Raw genomic sequence first — 14,176 nt, 5'->3', positions numbered from 1 at the left:
TACAGGACAGAGGCTCAATGTGAGCTGTCTTTTCTCCAGACCCTGACTATGTGTTTTAAAAACTGGGTTAACTCGTTATGGTTGTCATTATCAGCCTGTGTAAAACTAACATCTCTTTCATTCACTTTTCACTACTAAAGGTTAAGTAAAGGTTTAATTTTGAACTTTTCCTTAACCATCTTGTTCTAGTGGGATTGTCATGTGGCAGTGAAAGCAGCATCATGACTACATTTGCATATTGCATTTGTCGTCTGAGTCAATATTTTACTAAAACGTACACAATCAAAACTAGACATGACGAGACTAGACATGGTAGACTAATTGTAGGACTTGACTTGTCTGTTCAGTCACATTAACTGAACATAAAACCTTTAAAAGGTCTTTAATGTGGTTCAGTGAAGCAGATTTCAGATTTTCTAAAAACTTGCAATTTAACAAAACTACACTATATCTTTTTAAATTTTCAAATTTATTAGGATTGAAAAATGTCATATTTTGTGTAGTGTTTTAAAGCCTTTAAAAAGTCAAATCAAGTTCGATGAAACTTGTTTATACACAATGACATATTGTTAGTAATATGTTAATGCTATTGTCTAACATACAATAGTAATATGCACTTTTGAACACATTTCATAGTCATTCTGTTCATGGGCCTCTAATGCATAAAATCAAATCTCAATGACATTTTTGCCATTTCTAACCAGACACTCCAAAATGATCTGAGAGAATTAGCCCATATCTGTCCCTCCATAAACAGATTAGTGAATAGCCAGCGGAATAATCAGAATAGCATTGGTTCTGCTGGCTGTTAGAGGAAGACCAGTGTCTCCATGCCACCAAGGATTTGTGGGATTTGGAGTAAGGGAGAGGAAAAGGCTCCTAATGGTGAAAGCGTTCGACCCAGATAAGACTTCAAAGGCGGAGCTAATTAATAAGATGTTTACATTATCCACGGTCATACACTGCTTTGTGAATGACCCTTCATTATGGCGTGTGTCTACGTGTGTGCGCATACGTGCACGTGTGGGCTCATTGTATGTCAGTATGCTAACACATACTGAAAAGCTAATTGGATGGGAGAAGTCGCTAAGTAAAACGTTTTGTTTTTTTTCCTTTTGAGAAATAATGAAAGGAGCTCTGAGTTGGAGGGAGGGGGGGATGGCAATGTGAGCAATTACAAGAATATAATTTACAAAATCTTTATTACAAACTAATCTTTTGTACAAAGTGTAAAGGGTTGGTGCAATATTCTGTGAGAGGTTGTTTTTATTTTATGTTAACTTGCTTGAGAAAGTGATGTATCTTCCCAAATTTGTCTGTCATCGATATTCTCACAATCTACAGGGAGAAACTATAATGTACAGTGTGCAGTATAGTAGATATCAAGTATTGCATAATGTCTCAAAAGATAAATTCAAAAACTCTCTTTCTTCCTCCCTTCCTCCTCCTCCTCTTCCTCTCTCTACCTGCAGCCCAGCCCCGTCCCAAGCCCGGTTCTGGGAGGGAAGCCCAACGCTAGCCAGTCTCTTCTGGCCTGGTGCCGCGAAGTCACCAAGAACTACCGCGGGGTGAAGATCACCAACTTCACCACCTCCTGGAGGAACGGTCTGGCCTTCTGCGCCCTGCTGCACCACTTCAGACCTGACATAATGTACGAGACACACACACACACACACACACACACACTGAGAGAACATTGAGGACAATATTAGGCCTAGAATTAACACCAGCAAGCCAAATCATGGTTGAAACTAGACTGTTGACTCCTTGAGAGAAAAAAAAGTAAAACTTCTAGGTCGTGAAAGGTCAGGGGGAAAGTCTTGTAAGTTTACATTAGATGAAAGCTCTTCTCATTTGGTACCTTGGCATCATATTTGCTCACACACAGTTAACCTGTCATCATGCTGTGTCCTTGTATACATCATTTCTGTCTGTCTGTTTGAGATGAAAGATGTGTACACACTTATGCACGCGGACGCCATCTGTCACTCTCATATTTTAATACAGAGTTGCATGTTTGCCGCCAACACTAATCTCGTTGTTCTCGTGTGTGCTTTGTAATTGTGTGTGAACATTACGAGTGTCCTGTGTGTGTGTGTGTGATTCCTAAAATGTTCCTTAAATTCCATAAATGTTTAGTGTACAACATATGAAAAACCTGCAGACATGAAGATAATTTATCAAAACTGTGTGTGTGTGTGTGTGTGTGTGTGTGTGTGTGTGTGTGTGTGTGTGTGTTTGTGTGTGTGTGTTTATGCTTGTGTGCCACGGCATTCCTGTGTGTGTTATTTTACATATTTTCCACTCTATTAGTTCTGTTGATTGCACCGCTATGAAATTGCATGTTACAGTTCTAATGCCATTACATGTGACGCATATTTAAACACACCTCTTTCTCTGCTATCTCTCTCTGTCTCCCATTTTCTCTCTCTCTCTCTTTCTCTCTCTTTTTTTTTTTCCTCTGCCTGCCTCCTCTCCGACCCTCCCCACTGTTCTTCCAGAGACTACAAGTCGCTCAATCCTCAGGATATTAAAGAAAACAACAAAAAGGTAAGAGGCAACCACCGCTGGGCCCTTCACACCACTTAGCTCCCTCCCATCCACATCTCCATTTGGCCTTATTTAGAGATCTGCCATTAATCCCTGGATATAGCATGTGTGTGTGTTTACGTGACACATGAAGGCAGGCAAATGCGTGTACTCACAGTTACACATACGCACTACAGCCAGAATGTTATAATGACAGTTTTCATAAGACGTTCCCCCCCTGCTGTGATGTGTAGACGTGGCTGTGTGTGAAAGGCATAACTTAGTCACCTGGCAGAGGAGAGATGGTATCTTAACTCAGCAGCCTGCTGGGAGCTTACTGAACAGCCTCTGTGTGTGTGTGTGTGTGTGTGTGTGTGTATAATAAGAGCATATTTGTCTCGTATTGATTAGACTGTTTTGTTTGTACGTGTGTGTAAAAGAGTGTGCAGGAGTGGGTTTATTGGTGTGTATCAATTGTAATCCACGTTGGCTTGAGTATCACTGGTTCTTTGGTTTTTCCTCTCCTCTACTGAATAACCAATTCTCTTCATAAAGCAAATGTACCCCACACCTATTTTTCCTATTTCCTATGTATTTGCCCTATGCCATCATATCTGCACATTCACAGTTTGAGGTGCAGACTCGCTCACATCACCATTTTCCTTCGGTCCCTCCGGCTCATTGCGCGCACATTCGCTTTTTTCCGTACACACTTGCAGAACACACAAATGCACACTGCTGTTTTTTTTTTGCTCTGTTACTACACACACGCACACACACACATATATACACACCGACACACAGACGCCCTGTCCCCTCTTTGGCCCCTGAGGGCTACACAGAACGATATGCGTCGGGTTCCTGCAGCTTGATTTCCTCTTCTCATACACACTCTGGCTCAGCGATAACCTCTGGTGGCCCTGTTAGGCATGAATGCTACCCTGTTGACAATAACCACAGTGGAGGGAAAGGGAGAGACCCAATCCCATATCTGCTAACTGCCCCTCACCCCCCTCCAGGTGCTCAAGTAGCCCTGAAGAAATTGGTTAGATATAAGTAATATGGGAATATGCCGTAGAAGGTGATAGCTGGAGAATAGTTGCAGCACTGTACCCAGCGTGCTGCAACCAGCTTTCTGTATAGATCTACGCTAGCTGCTGTTGTACATGTGGCCGAGCAAGCCGTAGTGCACAGAGGAGACACAGGTAGATATCGCCTAACTGGCCCTCTGTCACCTCCTGCCTAAGTGCTCATGTAGCCCTCAAGAATGTGGGTATATATATATATATATGTGTGTATAAGCAACATGGAGGATATGCCTGACCAGGTGGAAGCTCATGAATAGTGTGACTAGTTCTTGTTTAACCCTCTTGGCAGGTTGAATTTTATTGAGTCACATGTAGGAAGTCACATTTCCTCTTTTCCAGGGGTATCAGTAAGTTGTTTGAACTTAAAGCCTCAAATCCAGCGTCATTAGTAGAATGATATATGTTGTGAAATGTGGAATAAGAAGACCACTAAAAAGCCTTTGTCTTCATGTGTCCTGTTTATTGGCCTCCCACCTAAAATGATGTGCGCTGCACTGGCCCAGTCAGGGTCCTGTTTCACCTTAGACAAGTCAAGGATTCAAATATTTTCAGTTCAGAAAGTTAGCAACCAGTGAAGCGGCTGATTCTCGTTAATTTATCCAACAAAAACAGATATTAATAGCATTTTGTGCTTCACGAGTCTTAGTTTTTCCTTACCTGCGATGAGTCAGACACTGGTGGTTTGTGTCAGTTCATTTTGATTCTCAGATTAATCTCATGTAGCGTCAAAATCTTCACATCAACTGGTTTGTGCTGACGTCGGATGTGATGTCTTCGTGCTTGTTTTTAGTATGTATCCAGTAGCGCATCATAGTTGCACATGGATTACACTCGGCGTTGTATGTGGCCGTAAGGAAAGAGGAGTAATGCGTCGTGTGGCGTCACGTAGCACCATGAAGGTGTTGAAAAGAGGAGTGTCCATGATATTGCCAGCAAGAAAAGAGAAAGCTCTCACACTGTAACAGGCACAGGTGAGGACAGCATAGTGTGGCAGCTGAAGGACCCCAAATAGCAAACAGAAGGAAGAAAGAAAGAGGAGTAAAGAAGAAATTAAACATTTAAAAAATTAAATTAAAATATGTGAAGAAGGAACAGAAGTGGAAAGACACTTCTCTTTTATTCACAATATTTTATCAAGTAACGTCATAAGTAGTTATTAGGATGTATAGGATTTATTGAATGGACAGCAGAAATGGAAATGTATAAACTACACCTATCTCTGCTTTTCATGGCTAGTTGATAGACATGCCCCCTCCTCCTTTCACTGTCTATCTTTGAAGAGTGATTGCAATGAGCTTCGGACTGTGCTGAATTATGACAGATAAGAACAATCAATATCGGGGGTAGGTAGAAAAAAAAACCAGTGAATATTTAGAAGATACACAGACTTTGAAATGATCCTTTATCAATGAGTATGTGTATGTATGCTAGTTAGTGGATGATTGTCTCTTTCAGGATTTTGCATGTTGAGAGTATTGTGTCTTTGGACCTCTTGCTTCTCAGTCATGTTTGTTTTGTCGGTGTGCTGGTGTGTGTGTATGTGTGTGTGTGTGTGTGTGTGTGTGTAATGAGGCCAAGGAGAAGTCATTTGTCATGCCATCTGATAGTGTAGCACCAAGCAGCAGGCTGAAGCGCCCTGAGCACAACCGTGAGGGGTTGGGCTGAGGGGAGGGGGGAGTTGATTGACAACGATAGATAGCTGTCAGTCACTGAGAGGGAGATGAGGGGGAGCGGGGAGCAGCGGCCTGGGGCAGGCAACGGTGACATTTAGTCCAGACCCAAAGCTTTTGTCAGTTGGATGATGGAAAGTGAGGAAGAACAGATATTTTCCAAAATATTTGACATTCATGTTGGACAAAAATGTGGCTCTAATCAGTGAGTGTTGAGCTATAAAAAAGATGAAGTCTGTTGACAGGCTCGTTCCAGTTGTTAATAAGAGCGGAAATCATCATTTATAATGAGAATTTCTTGTAACAATATGTTTGCAATATAACATATAAACTAACAAATTGATTGCAATAAACTGTTTTAGTCTTCTAACATGTAAAACCAAAGTTTCTATAACCCATTTTGATGGTGTTAAATTATAATTTGCTTGGAATAATTAATATATAATTATGGTGACATAACTAACAACTTTTCTATTCGATTAATCTGCTGATTATTTTCTCAATTAATCGATTAGTTGTTTTGTCTATAAAATGTCACTCACAGTTTCACAGAGCTCAAGATACAACCTAATATGTCTTGTTTTGTCCCGACCAACAGTCCACAACCTAAAGATACTCAGTTTACTAACGAAGAGGACTAATGAAACCAGAAAATATTCACATTTAAGAAGCTGGAACCAGAGAATTTGAGCATTTTTTTCATTGTTGCTTTAATGTATATAACAAAACATAAAAGATGATATTGAGTTATTGCCCAGCCCTACCAGAGATGTTCTGCTCATTACAGAGAGAACTTTTTTAGGTGGCAAAAGATAAAATTTAAAGTACCAAGCAGTAGTAATAAGTACTACCTAGTAATAAATAGTTATATTTTTTGTGTGTTACCATTAGTGTTTTACTTTTAAGTGATACAACATTTTCAGTAATACCAGGCTAACTTTTGTTGCACATGCTATAGGCTATCACCTCCAGAAAACATTTCATCTAAATACAACCGGTCTTCCCTTCAATAGTCATCAGTGTCTCGGTATGACATCATCAGCACTCGTCAAGCTATAAGAGAAGATATAGAAAGAATGAAGCATGACATTGAGGTCAAAAAGACTGTAGCAGATGTCAAGACTAACATCGACCCTGAAACAAAACCCAGTTCGAGAGCCTCCCTCCCTCCTTCCTCCTCGTACAGCTCTCACTTTCTCCCAGTCTCGCTCTTTTCTCTCTCTCATTCTTTCATTCTGTCCCTATTGAGCAGCAAAGTTGTCGCTCTCTTTCACAGCCTACCCTGGGCGAGAGGGGAACAATGCAAGCACACTTTGCTCCCCTGAATACGTGTTAGAAACCCAATCAGGCCCTCTTATTCCCCATATTCTTTTTCTTTCTTTTCTGTCTTTCTTTTTTTCTTTCACACTCCCTCTCTGCCACAGGAAGGAGGGGGGGGAACTTAAACAGGCTCGCTGTAAAGGCAAACTCCTCTCTGTTCTCTCTTTTTTCTTTTTCTTTTTTTTCCTGCCGTCATCTCTTTCTTCTTGCCTTGTCTTTGCAGGCACAAACACATACACACACACACACACACAGACTCACAAACTTGCATACCCCTCGTTTCCCTGTGCGAGTATAGATGTTCCTCCCATTGTTACCATTTACATCAATAGAAAGGGACAAAATAGGTGAGAGTGAAAAAAGACGACTCCTAACAAAAGACGTCATAATTGATTGTAAATTGAGAAACATCTCAGTTAAATGCACCACCTACTTAGTCTCCCTTTCTCTCCTTCTGTTCTCGTGTCTCCAGTTCTCTCCATCTGTAATAGAAATAAATACAGTTGGAGAAATAAAATGAACGACATCAAACAGGGTTTGTAACTGGAAGGCCACTCATCAGTTTACTCTGTAGTGAGTGTTCAGTTGATTTTGAAGACTTATGAATTAGGCTGCAAATAACAATTTTTTTTATTATCGATTAATCTGCCAATTACTCGATTAGCTGATAAATCATTTAATCAATAAAATGCTAAAAAAAATAGTGAAAAAATGGCATTCACAGTTTCAAAGAGCCTGCATTGATGTCTTCAAATTGCCTGTTTTGTCTGACTGACAGTCTAGAACATTAATATATTCAATTGACTGTCATATATAACAAAGAAAAATTGCAAAACATTAGATCTGAGAAGGTGGAACCGGGACTGCAGATTCAAACTAGCTTCAAACTAACTCTGGTGCAGTACATCTTCAATGTTTCAAACTGGACACTGTCCCAGTCAATAATTAGATAAATCATAAAAAACATTTGGCACTCTTGCTTGAAAAAGGACCGAAACAATTACTTGATTATCAGAAGTTGCAGGTTTATTTTATTTTGATCAACTAATCAATCAATTTACAAATCGTTGCAACTCTACTTATGAATCATCATCGTTTAGTGTTGCATAATATTAATTTCCACATCTACAGTATTGCTGCTAATCTTTGTGTTGTGGGATAGGTAACAAAAAAATAGTGTACATGCTGTTTACTATAGTGCAAACATTTTACACTTACGCATTTGGGTGCTCAAACAAAAAAGCTGGTGTCTAAGAAATCCCTTCTCTTAGTAACTATTACGGTTGAGGGGCCTCTGAGCAAAGCATGCAACTCAGCTCATCATTGAAGTAGCTCAGGGTCCTTCAGTTAGACAGTTGTTTACTACAAAGCTCTCAAATGACGTGGTCCAAATGCAGAGCAGAATCATATGTGCTCAGCTGATCTCTTCTCTGGATAAAGTAAAAATGCCAAGAAATGTAGAGTTAGAGGAAAGAAAAGGACTTATATTTAAGCATAGCAGAGTTGAAAAGAGTAATCGGGCTCTTCAAAACAATCCCCCGGGGGTAAATAAAGGTTTTTTAAAAAAAAAAAAAAAAAAACACAGAGGAGGTTCTGGAAGTCAGAGAGGGAGACGGAGAGAAAGAGAGAGAGATTGATAGACTGGGGAGATCTACGGAGGCAGTGAAACAAACGAGAGCTGCAACAGGTTGGAATTAGATCAACACTATCAAGCAGGCCAGATACAAGCTGTGATACCTGGGAGAGATGGATGGGGAGGTTGTGTGTGTGTGTGTGTGTGTGTGTGTGTGTGTGTGTGTGTGTGTGTGTGTGTGTGCGGGAATGGAGGTAGTGTCTGTGTGTGTCTGTGTGTGTTTGTGTGTGTGTGTGTGTGTGTGTGTGTGTGTGTGTGCTGTTAATCTATTTATTTACCTGTCATTGGCTGCGATAATGGTTTTCATCCCTTCTCTCTCTCTGTCTCAGTCTATCTGGTGATGGGGGATTGGGTTTCGTGTGTCGCTTGATAATCAAACCTGTATTTTCTCATCAGACTCTAATCAGACCAATTACACGCGTGACGGAGAGCGCGGGCAGGTTGATGTAGGGGAGCGATAAGGACTCGCGCGCACATTCTCACACACACATACACACACACACACACACACACACACATACACATCGGGATTAAGCGCTCTGCCTTGGGGTATCTGCGTCTCTTATCGGGGACAACCATCCCTGACGTGACCTGTCAGCAGTCATGCCAAAGGTGTCTCTCACGCACAACCACACATGAGCACATACACACATGGATCATACATGCAATGCACCATGCACCAAATACAACTTATGTCAGGAAAAAGAAACCAGACTTCTTCTATCTCACCAACTATTGTCACCCTTCCACCCCCTCAATCCTAGATGTAATGTGGCATATTCTTTCCTTTATCCAAATCTTTTTCAAACAGGTAGGCGTTATTTGTAACATGACAGTTTATCTGTGGTGTCTTTTTTTTTTTTTTTTTGGCAGGCGTATGATGGGTTTGCGAGCCTGGGCATCTCCCGTCTCCTGGAACCATCCGACATGGTGCTGCTGGCCATTCCTGACAAGCTTACAGTGATGACCTACCTGTACCAGATCCGGGCCCACTTCTCTGGTGAGGAGCTCAACGTGGTTCAGATAGAGGCCAACAGCAGTCGCAGCACCTACAAGGTGGGCGACTTTGAAACCGATACAAACGCCTCCATAGGCCAGGACAAGTTCTACGCTGAACTCAATGACGTGCAGCCACGCCAGGCTGACTCTTCACCCGTTTCATCTGCTGCTGGTGTTAACACCGAATCTAACGGCACTAAAGGCGCTGAGGAAGAGGCGATGGAGCCAGGTTGGAAGGCCGAAGTAGGAGCAGTTACAGCCAGCTTGCAAACAGCAGGGCCTTTGCAAACCTCACCTCCTGTCCCATCACCACGCACAGCTTTGGGCACCTCCTCAACAGACTCGACCCATGTGACACCGTCAGGCTCTGAGGACAGGGGGAATCTGCTCAAAGCCCACACTTTAGACCTTAGCGAGTTACCACAGAGGGTAGATAGAGAGATGGAGAAAGAAAGACAGCAGTATGATGAGGTGGGAGAGAAAAGGAGAGACGGAGGTATGGAGCCAGGGTCTCCCACCAGGAGAGGAGCCCCTTCCTCCTCTTCTCCACCGCACCAGAAGCTGGGCTTCTCCTATAACAGGGACGCCGACCTCATCAAGAAGAAGAGGGCCAGCCTGCGTCACTCGGAGTCTGAGCCTGCCTCAGACACCAGCTCCCCTCCAGTCAACCACACAGATATGCCCCCTAAACAGGTAAACACCCAGACAAATAATGCCATTGTATACAAACAACATGAGAAAATGTAAATGCCACATGAGAAAAATCTAGTTCCAAATAGCTAAAATACATTTATTTAAATGTTAGATCTTTTTAAAAATTGAAAGAAATTTAAATAGACACATAACTCTGTCAAAGTGTTATGATTTGTCAAAAAGGAACTCAGATTCTGTCTCTTCAAAAGCACCATAACTGTTTTCACTTTGTACTACCATTTGAGACTAGTTATAAATAAGAATAACTTTTTGAACATGCTGAATAATTGATATTTTATGCTTCTTTTTAAGTTTCTTAAATCACCTGATTTTAGTAAAAGAGAAGCAAAGCAGCTCATGTACAGCAGGAATGTGTTCAGTGTTTTGAATATAGTTAAACGTGTCCTTTAGGGGTCAGTAAGAGATACATTAAACAATCTCAAAGCTAATTATAAATCCTCTACGTTAAACAACCTCTGGATCAGGTTGTGTGATGTACACTAATTCTCATCCGGCTACTTAAGTCAGGTATTAAGATTCTGACAGTGTTTACCTGCAGGTAGCTGCCTGGCCCCTAAATGGATTGTTCAGGTTTTTATCCTTGCACCCTCACTTTGATTGAAACTTTCACAGCTACATCAGTCATAAGACAGAGGATGCGGTGAACATTCATTCCCTCCTGGCACTCGCTAAGCTTCAAATCCCGACCTCGTTGATGTCATTGCAGAGATGACCGTACCGAAATTCACCCGTTCTGCATTAGATGTTGTCGTCACCTGTCTCGTTGCCGAGACCCAGACACGTCGAGGCCGGGCCCTTAACATGTGGCAACTATAGAAGGCACCCAGGAAAACCCCCTGCTTTGACATTTCATTATATTTTTCATTATATTTCTCATCCCTTCAGTTGATGGCAGTTGGCGCCGTGACTGCTCAGGCGTGGCGACACTTTGCGCAGAGCACACCTCATCTTGTCTCACACACGCACCTGTATGCATGTGCGCATACACTCACACACAAACACACATTGAATACATTGCTGCCTGCGTTGGTTAACCCCAGATTACCGCTTCCTGTTTACAAGTCGAAAGGTCACGGGGCAGGCGGGGGGGCAGCAGGAGGGAGGGGTGGGGGGGGCGGGGTTATGACAGTTATGACACCCCATTTTGATCTCCTGTTATCTAGCTAGCGGGATGCATCCTCGCCTGCACCCAGGTCAGATTTGACTTGTTGAAAGGATAAACATGTTTCATTGTTAGAAACAGCTTGGTTGTAATATTACTGTGTCTAAGCCAAATGTAAAAGCTCTGTTTGTCCTGTATGCATCCTGTTATAATATAGCCAGGATTACCCTGCAGATAAAATCCAAGGCTAGGTGTGTGTTTTGCTTTCTTGTCAAAGCCGTCATGATCTCCACGCTACTGGACCCAGACAGTGTCGTGAGCCCAGCTTGTAGGCTGGCCCCGTAATGCCGGAGTGTCCTGGAGGTCCTGTATATCATGGGGGGATATACCCTGCTCGTACATTACGGGCAGCTTGTCTTAATCTATTTATACATCTGTCTGCTTACTGTACAAGAAATGTGAAAGCTATTTGTGTGAAAGCTTGCTATGTAAAGATGTCAGTCAGTGTTCATGTCAATGGCATCACCTAAGTTCAGTTAATTAATTTGGTAAGAATCATGTATAAGGGGAATAGTATCAGTACAAACTATTATTTGTTACAATTTAGAACCTGTAAGTCTGCAAATTTTAGGTGTTTTTGGTTTTTTTCATGTGTATATATATTTTTTATTAAATAGGTCAGCTAATATTTTATCTGCACACCTAGTTAATGTTGTTTTCTCTTTTAAAAGGAGCCAACACCTGCCCCTGTATCAAGTCCCCCAGCTGAGAAGGTGAGTAAAATTTTGAGGAGAGAAGTAGACTGTTGATACAATATTTTATATGTAGATACTTTATATTTCTAGAGTCACAAACAGCTTTTCCTACCATACACTTGCAAAGAAGCAAGAGTGTGTGAGAATCTAAAAGGACTAATATCTCATATTCAATATGTGTACTTACAAAGTACATTTTAGTGAACAAAAGATTCCTTATTTATGACACAGTTTAATTGGAAGTGAACAGTACCCAGTCCTGGATATTGTCATTAGCATTATTTCACGTTATCACACTCAATCCTTGTCTCGTCTCCCAGAAGGTGCTGTCTCGTCAGGAGGAGCTGAAGGAGAGAGCCAGACTCCTCCTGGAGCAGGCCCGCAGAGACGCTGCAATGAAGGCCGGCAACAAGAACATCCCCAACTCAGCTGTCACCGCACCAAACAGGGCCACAAATGTCAGCGATGTAAGTCAAAGTGCTGTGTGTGTGTGTGTGTGTGTGTGTGTGTGTGTGTGTGTGCTTGCATTTATGGGACTGAAACGGTTTACTTTCCCTTTCTCTGAGGAATGATACTGTCTGTCTGATACAATAAAAACAAGTAGGTCAATTCTTTGGTCATTTTAAGAATTGGAGGAGCTTTAAGACACATGGGAAGGAAATCTGACAGGAAGAAGTCTCTACTTGAGGCCCAGTTTGAGTCAGCCTGGGTGTACAGGTTTCTGAGGAGGGCTCAGGTTCGTCTGACCTCCTCTGTGTGTAGTAAGTAAATGCTGTTCTGAGTTTGAGTTGTCTGTCTCTGCCTCTTTGCTCCGTGCACTGGAGTGTTGTACAGCATCACCTCAGTGTGCAGGAACAGCCACTAGAGTGACCACCACCCTCTTCAACACCCTCATGTCACTTCCACAGCTCTGTATTTGCTGCTTGCTACACTTGCAAAATGCTAGAAAAGCCTGTCCAAGATGTCTCATCCTCTGGCAGTCCACTTTGTTGAACACTTTATGAGAATGCTGGGAGAAGGAGAGAAGACTTTTCCTCATTAACTTCTGCTCAGACTCTCTCGAGGACTACTGAATGTCACAAGCTGAATGTGTCAGTAAGAAAAAACGAAATGTGGATGGACTTCCTCACTCCCTTTTTGCTCTATAAACATCTCTCTCTCTCCCTCTCCTTCTCTCTCTCACACACACACACACACACACTCTCTCTCTCTCTTTGAGTCTCCCTCTTTGGTCATCTTGACTTTGCACAATTTTTATGACATCCCGACCAAATTTGCTGCCCCCGTCAATTTCCCTGAACACTGAGTAAATGTTGTACACAAACACCTGTCAGCAAAAGTACATTCTTGGTAAAAGGGGGGTGAGAGTCGCTGTACCGAAGCAAACTAGACTAGAGAAGACGCGAGTGAAATTGCCAGCTCTGAACCTAGTACGCTCCACTGAACATAATACACTGGGAGGGGAGGGGGGCACTGATGGACCAGGAGTTACCCTGGGAAAGCACTGTGGTCAAATCCTCAGTGACGTTTCCAAATGTTTCAGGGAAAGGAAAGGAAAGGGAAGGGGGGTAAGAAAAAAAATATGGTCTTGTGAGAATTGTGACAACAAGGGATTTGAGGGTAAAATGAAATAAATACCTTTTGGTAATGAAATATCTAAAAGGCAGCAGCCACATGCCCCTGCATTTGCTGCCTGAATCCTTAAAGAGAAATTTGCCCTTGAATTAGATGGTTTTTAGTGTGTGTGTGTGTGTGTGTGTGTGTGTGTGCGTGCACATGCTTATGTATTAAAGTGTGTTGTCAGTGTTTGTCTGTGTGTAGGCCACAGGAATAACCATTTCAGCATAATCTGAGGAAATAAATGAGGACCTTCCAAGGACTGGTGGCGTTAAAAGTCTTCAGAGGAAGAAAGCAAATTAAAAGAGTTTTTCAAAGCTGTTGCTGCGCCGATATATTTCCTAAGCAACGAAAAAAAAGGTCCTCTACTGTCCCTTGTTGTGCGGCAAGATGGCTGACTTCACTTGGATTAGCTCCTTAAAGTAGCCAGACCCACCCCTCCGCTCTCTTTCTATCTTTCTGTCTCCCTCCCCTCCTCATTTCCTTACTCATTTCCAAGGACAATTGGTTAATAACCCCCTCACACACACGCACGCACCGCTTCCATGCATAAGGGAAGGAGGGAAAAGAGGAGGAGTGAGAGGGAGATATTGAATTGTTTACACTTTTTTTAATAGAAAACATTGATCAAAGGAATACGACTGGCCTTGAGGCCAATGTGCTGATAATTGTTAGTGATTCAGATTAGATTACTTGATGTCTTGTTTTGATTAGCGTGAGTGTGTGTGTGTGTGTGTGTGTGTGTGTGT

At 42.1% G+C, this 14,176-nt stretch overlaps 1 protein-coding gene across 5 annotated transcripts in view; it reads left to right on the top strand.

The window, feature by feature from the left end:
• ehbp1 (EH domain binding protein 1) overlaps nucleotides 1-14,176 on the top strand; it is a 156,193-nt gene that overhangs the window by 76,806 nt on the left and 65,211 nt on the right. For all 5 annotated transcript variants that reach the window (XM_044372579.1, XM_044372578.1, XM_044372577.1 and 2 more), the window contains 5 exons: nucleotides 1,473-1,651; nucleotides 2,502-2,550; nucleotides 9,114-9,932; nucleotides 11,787-11,828; nucleotides 12,131-12,277. In XM_044372579.1, coding sequence (XP_044228514.1) covers nucleotides 1,473-1,651; nucleotides 2,502-2,550; nucleotides 9,114-9,932; nucleotides 11,787-11,828; nucleotides 12,131-12,277 — 1,236 coding nt within the window. The remainder of the gene's footprint in view (nucleotides 1-1,472; nucleotides 1,652-2,501; nucleotides 2,551-9,113; nucleotides 9,933-11,786; nucleotides 11,829-12,130; nucleotides 12,278-14,176) is intronic.

Source organism: Thunnus albacares, chromosome 14, assembly GCF_914725855.1.
Source record: "Thunnus albacares chromosome 14, fThuAlb1.1, whole genome shotgun sequence".
Taxonomy (NCBI): Eukaryota; Metazoa; Chordata; class Actinopteri; order Scombriformes; family Scombridae; genus Thunnus; species Thunnus albacares.
Note: the sequence above shows the minus strand (reverse complement) of the source record. Positions and strands in the feature narration are given on the sequence as shown.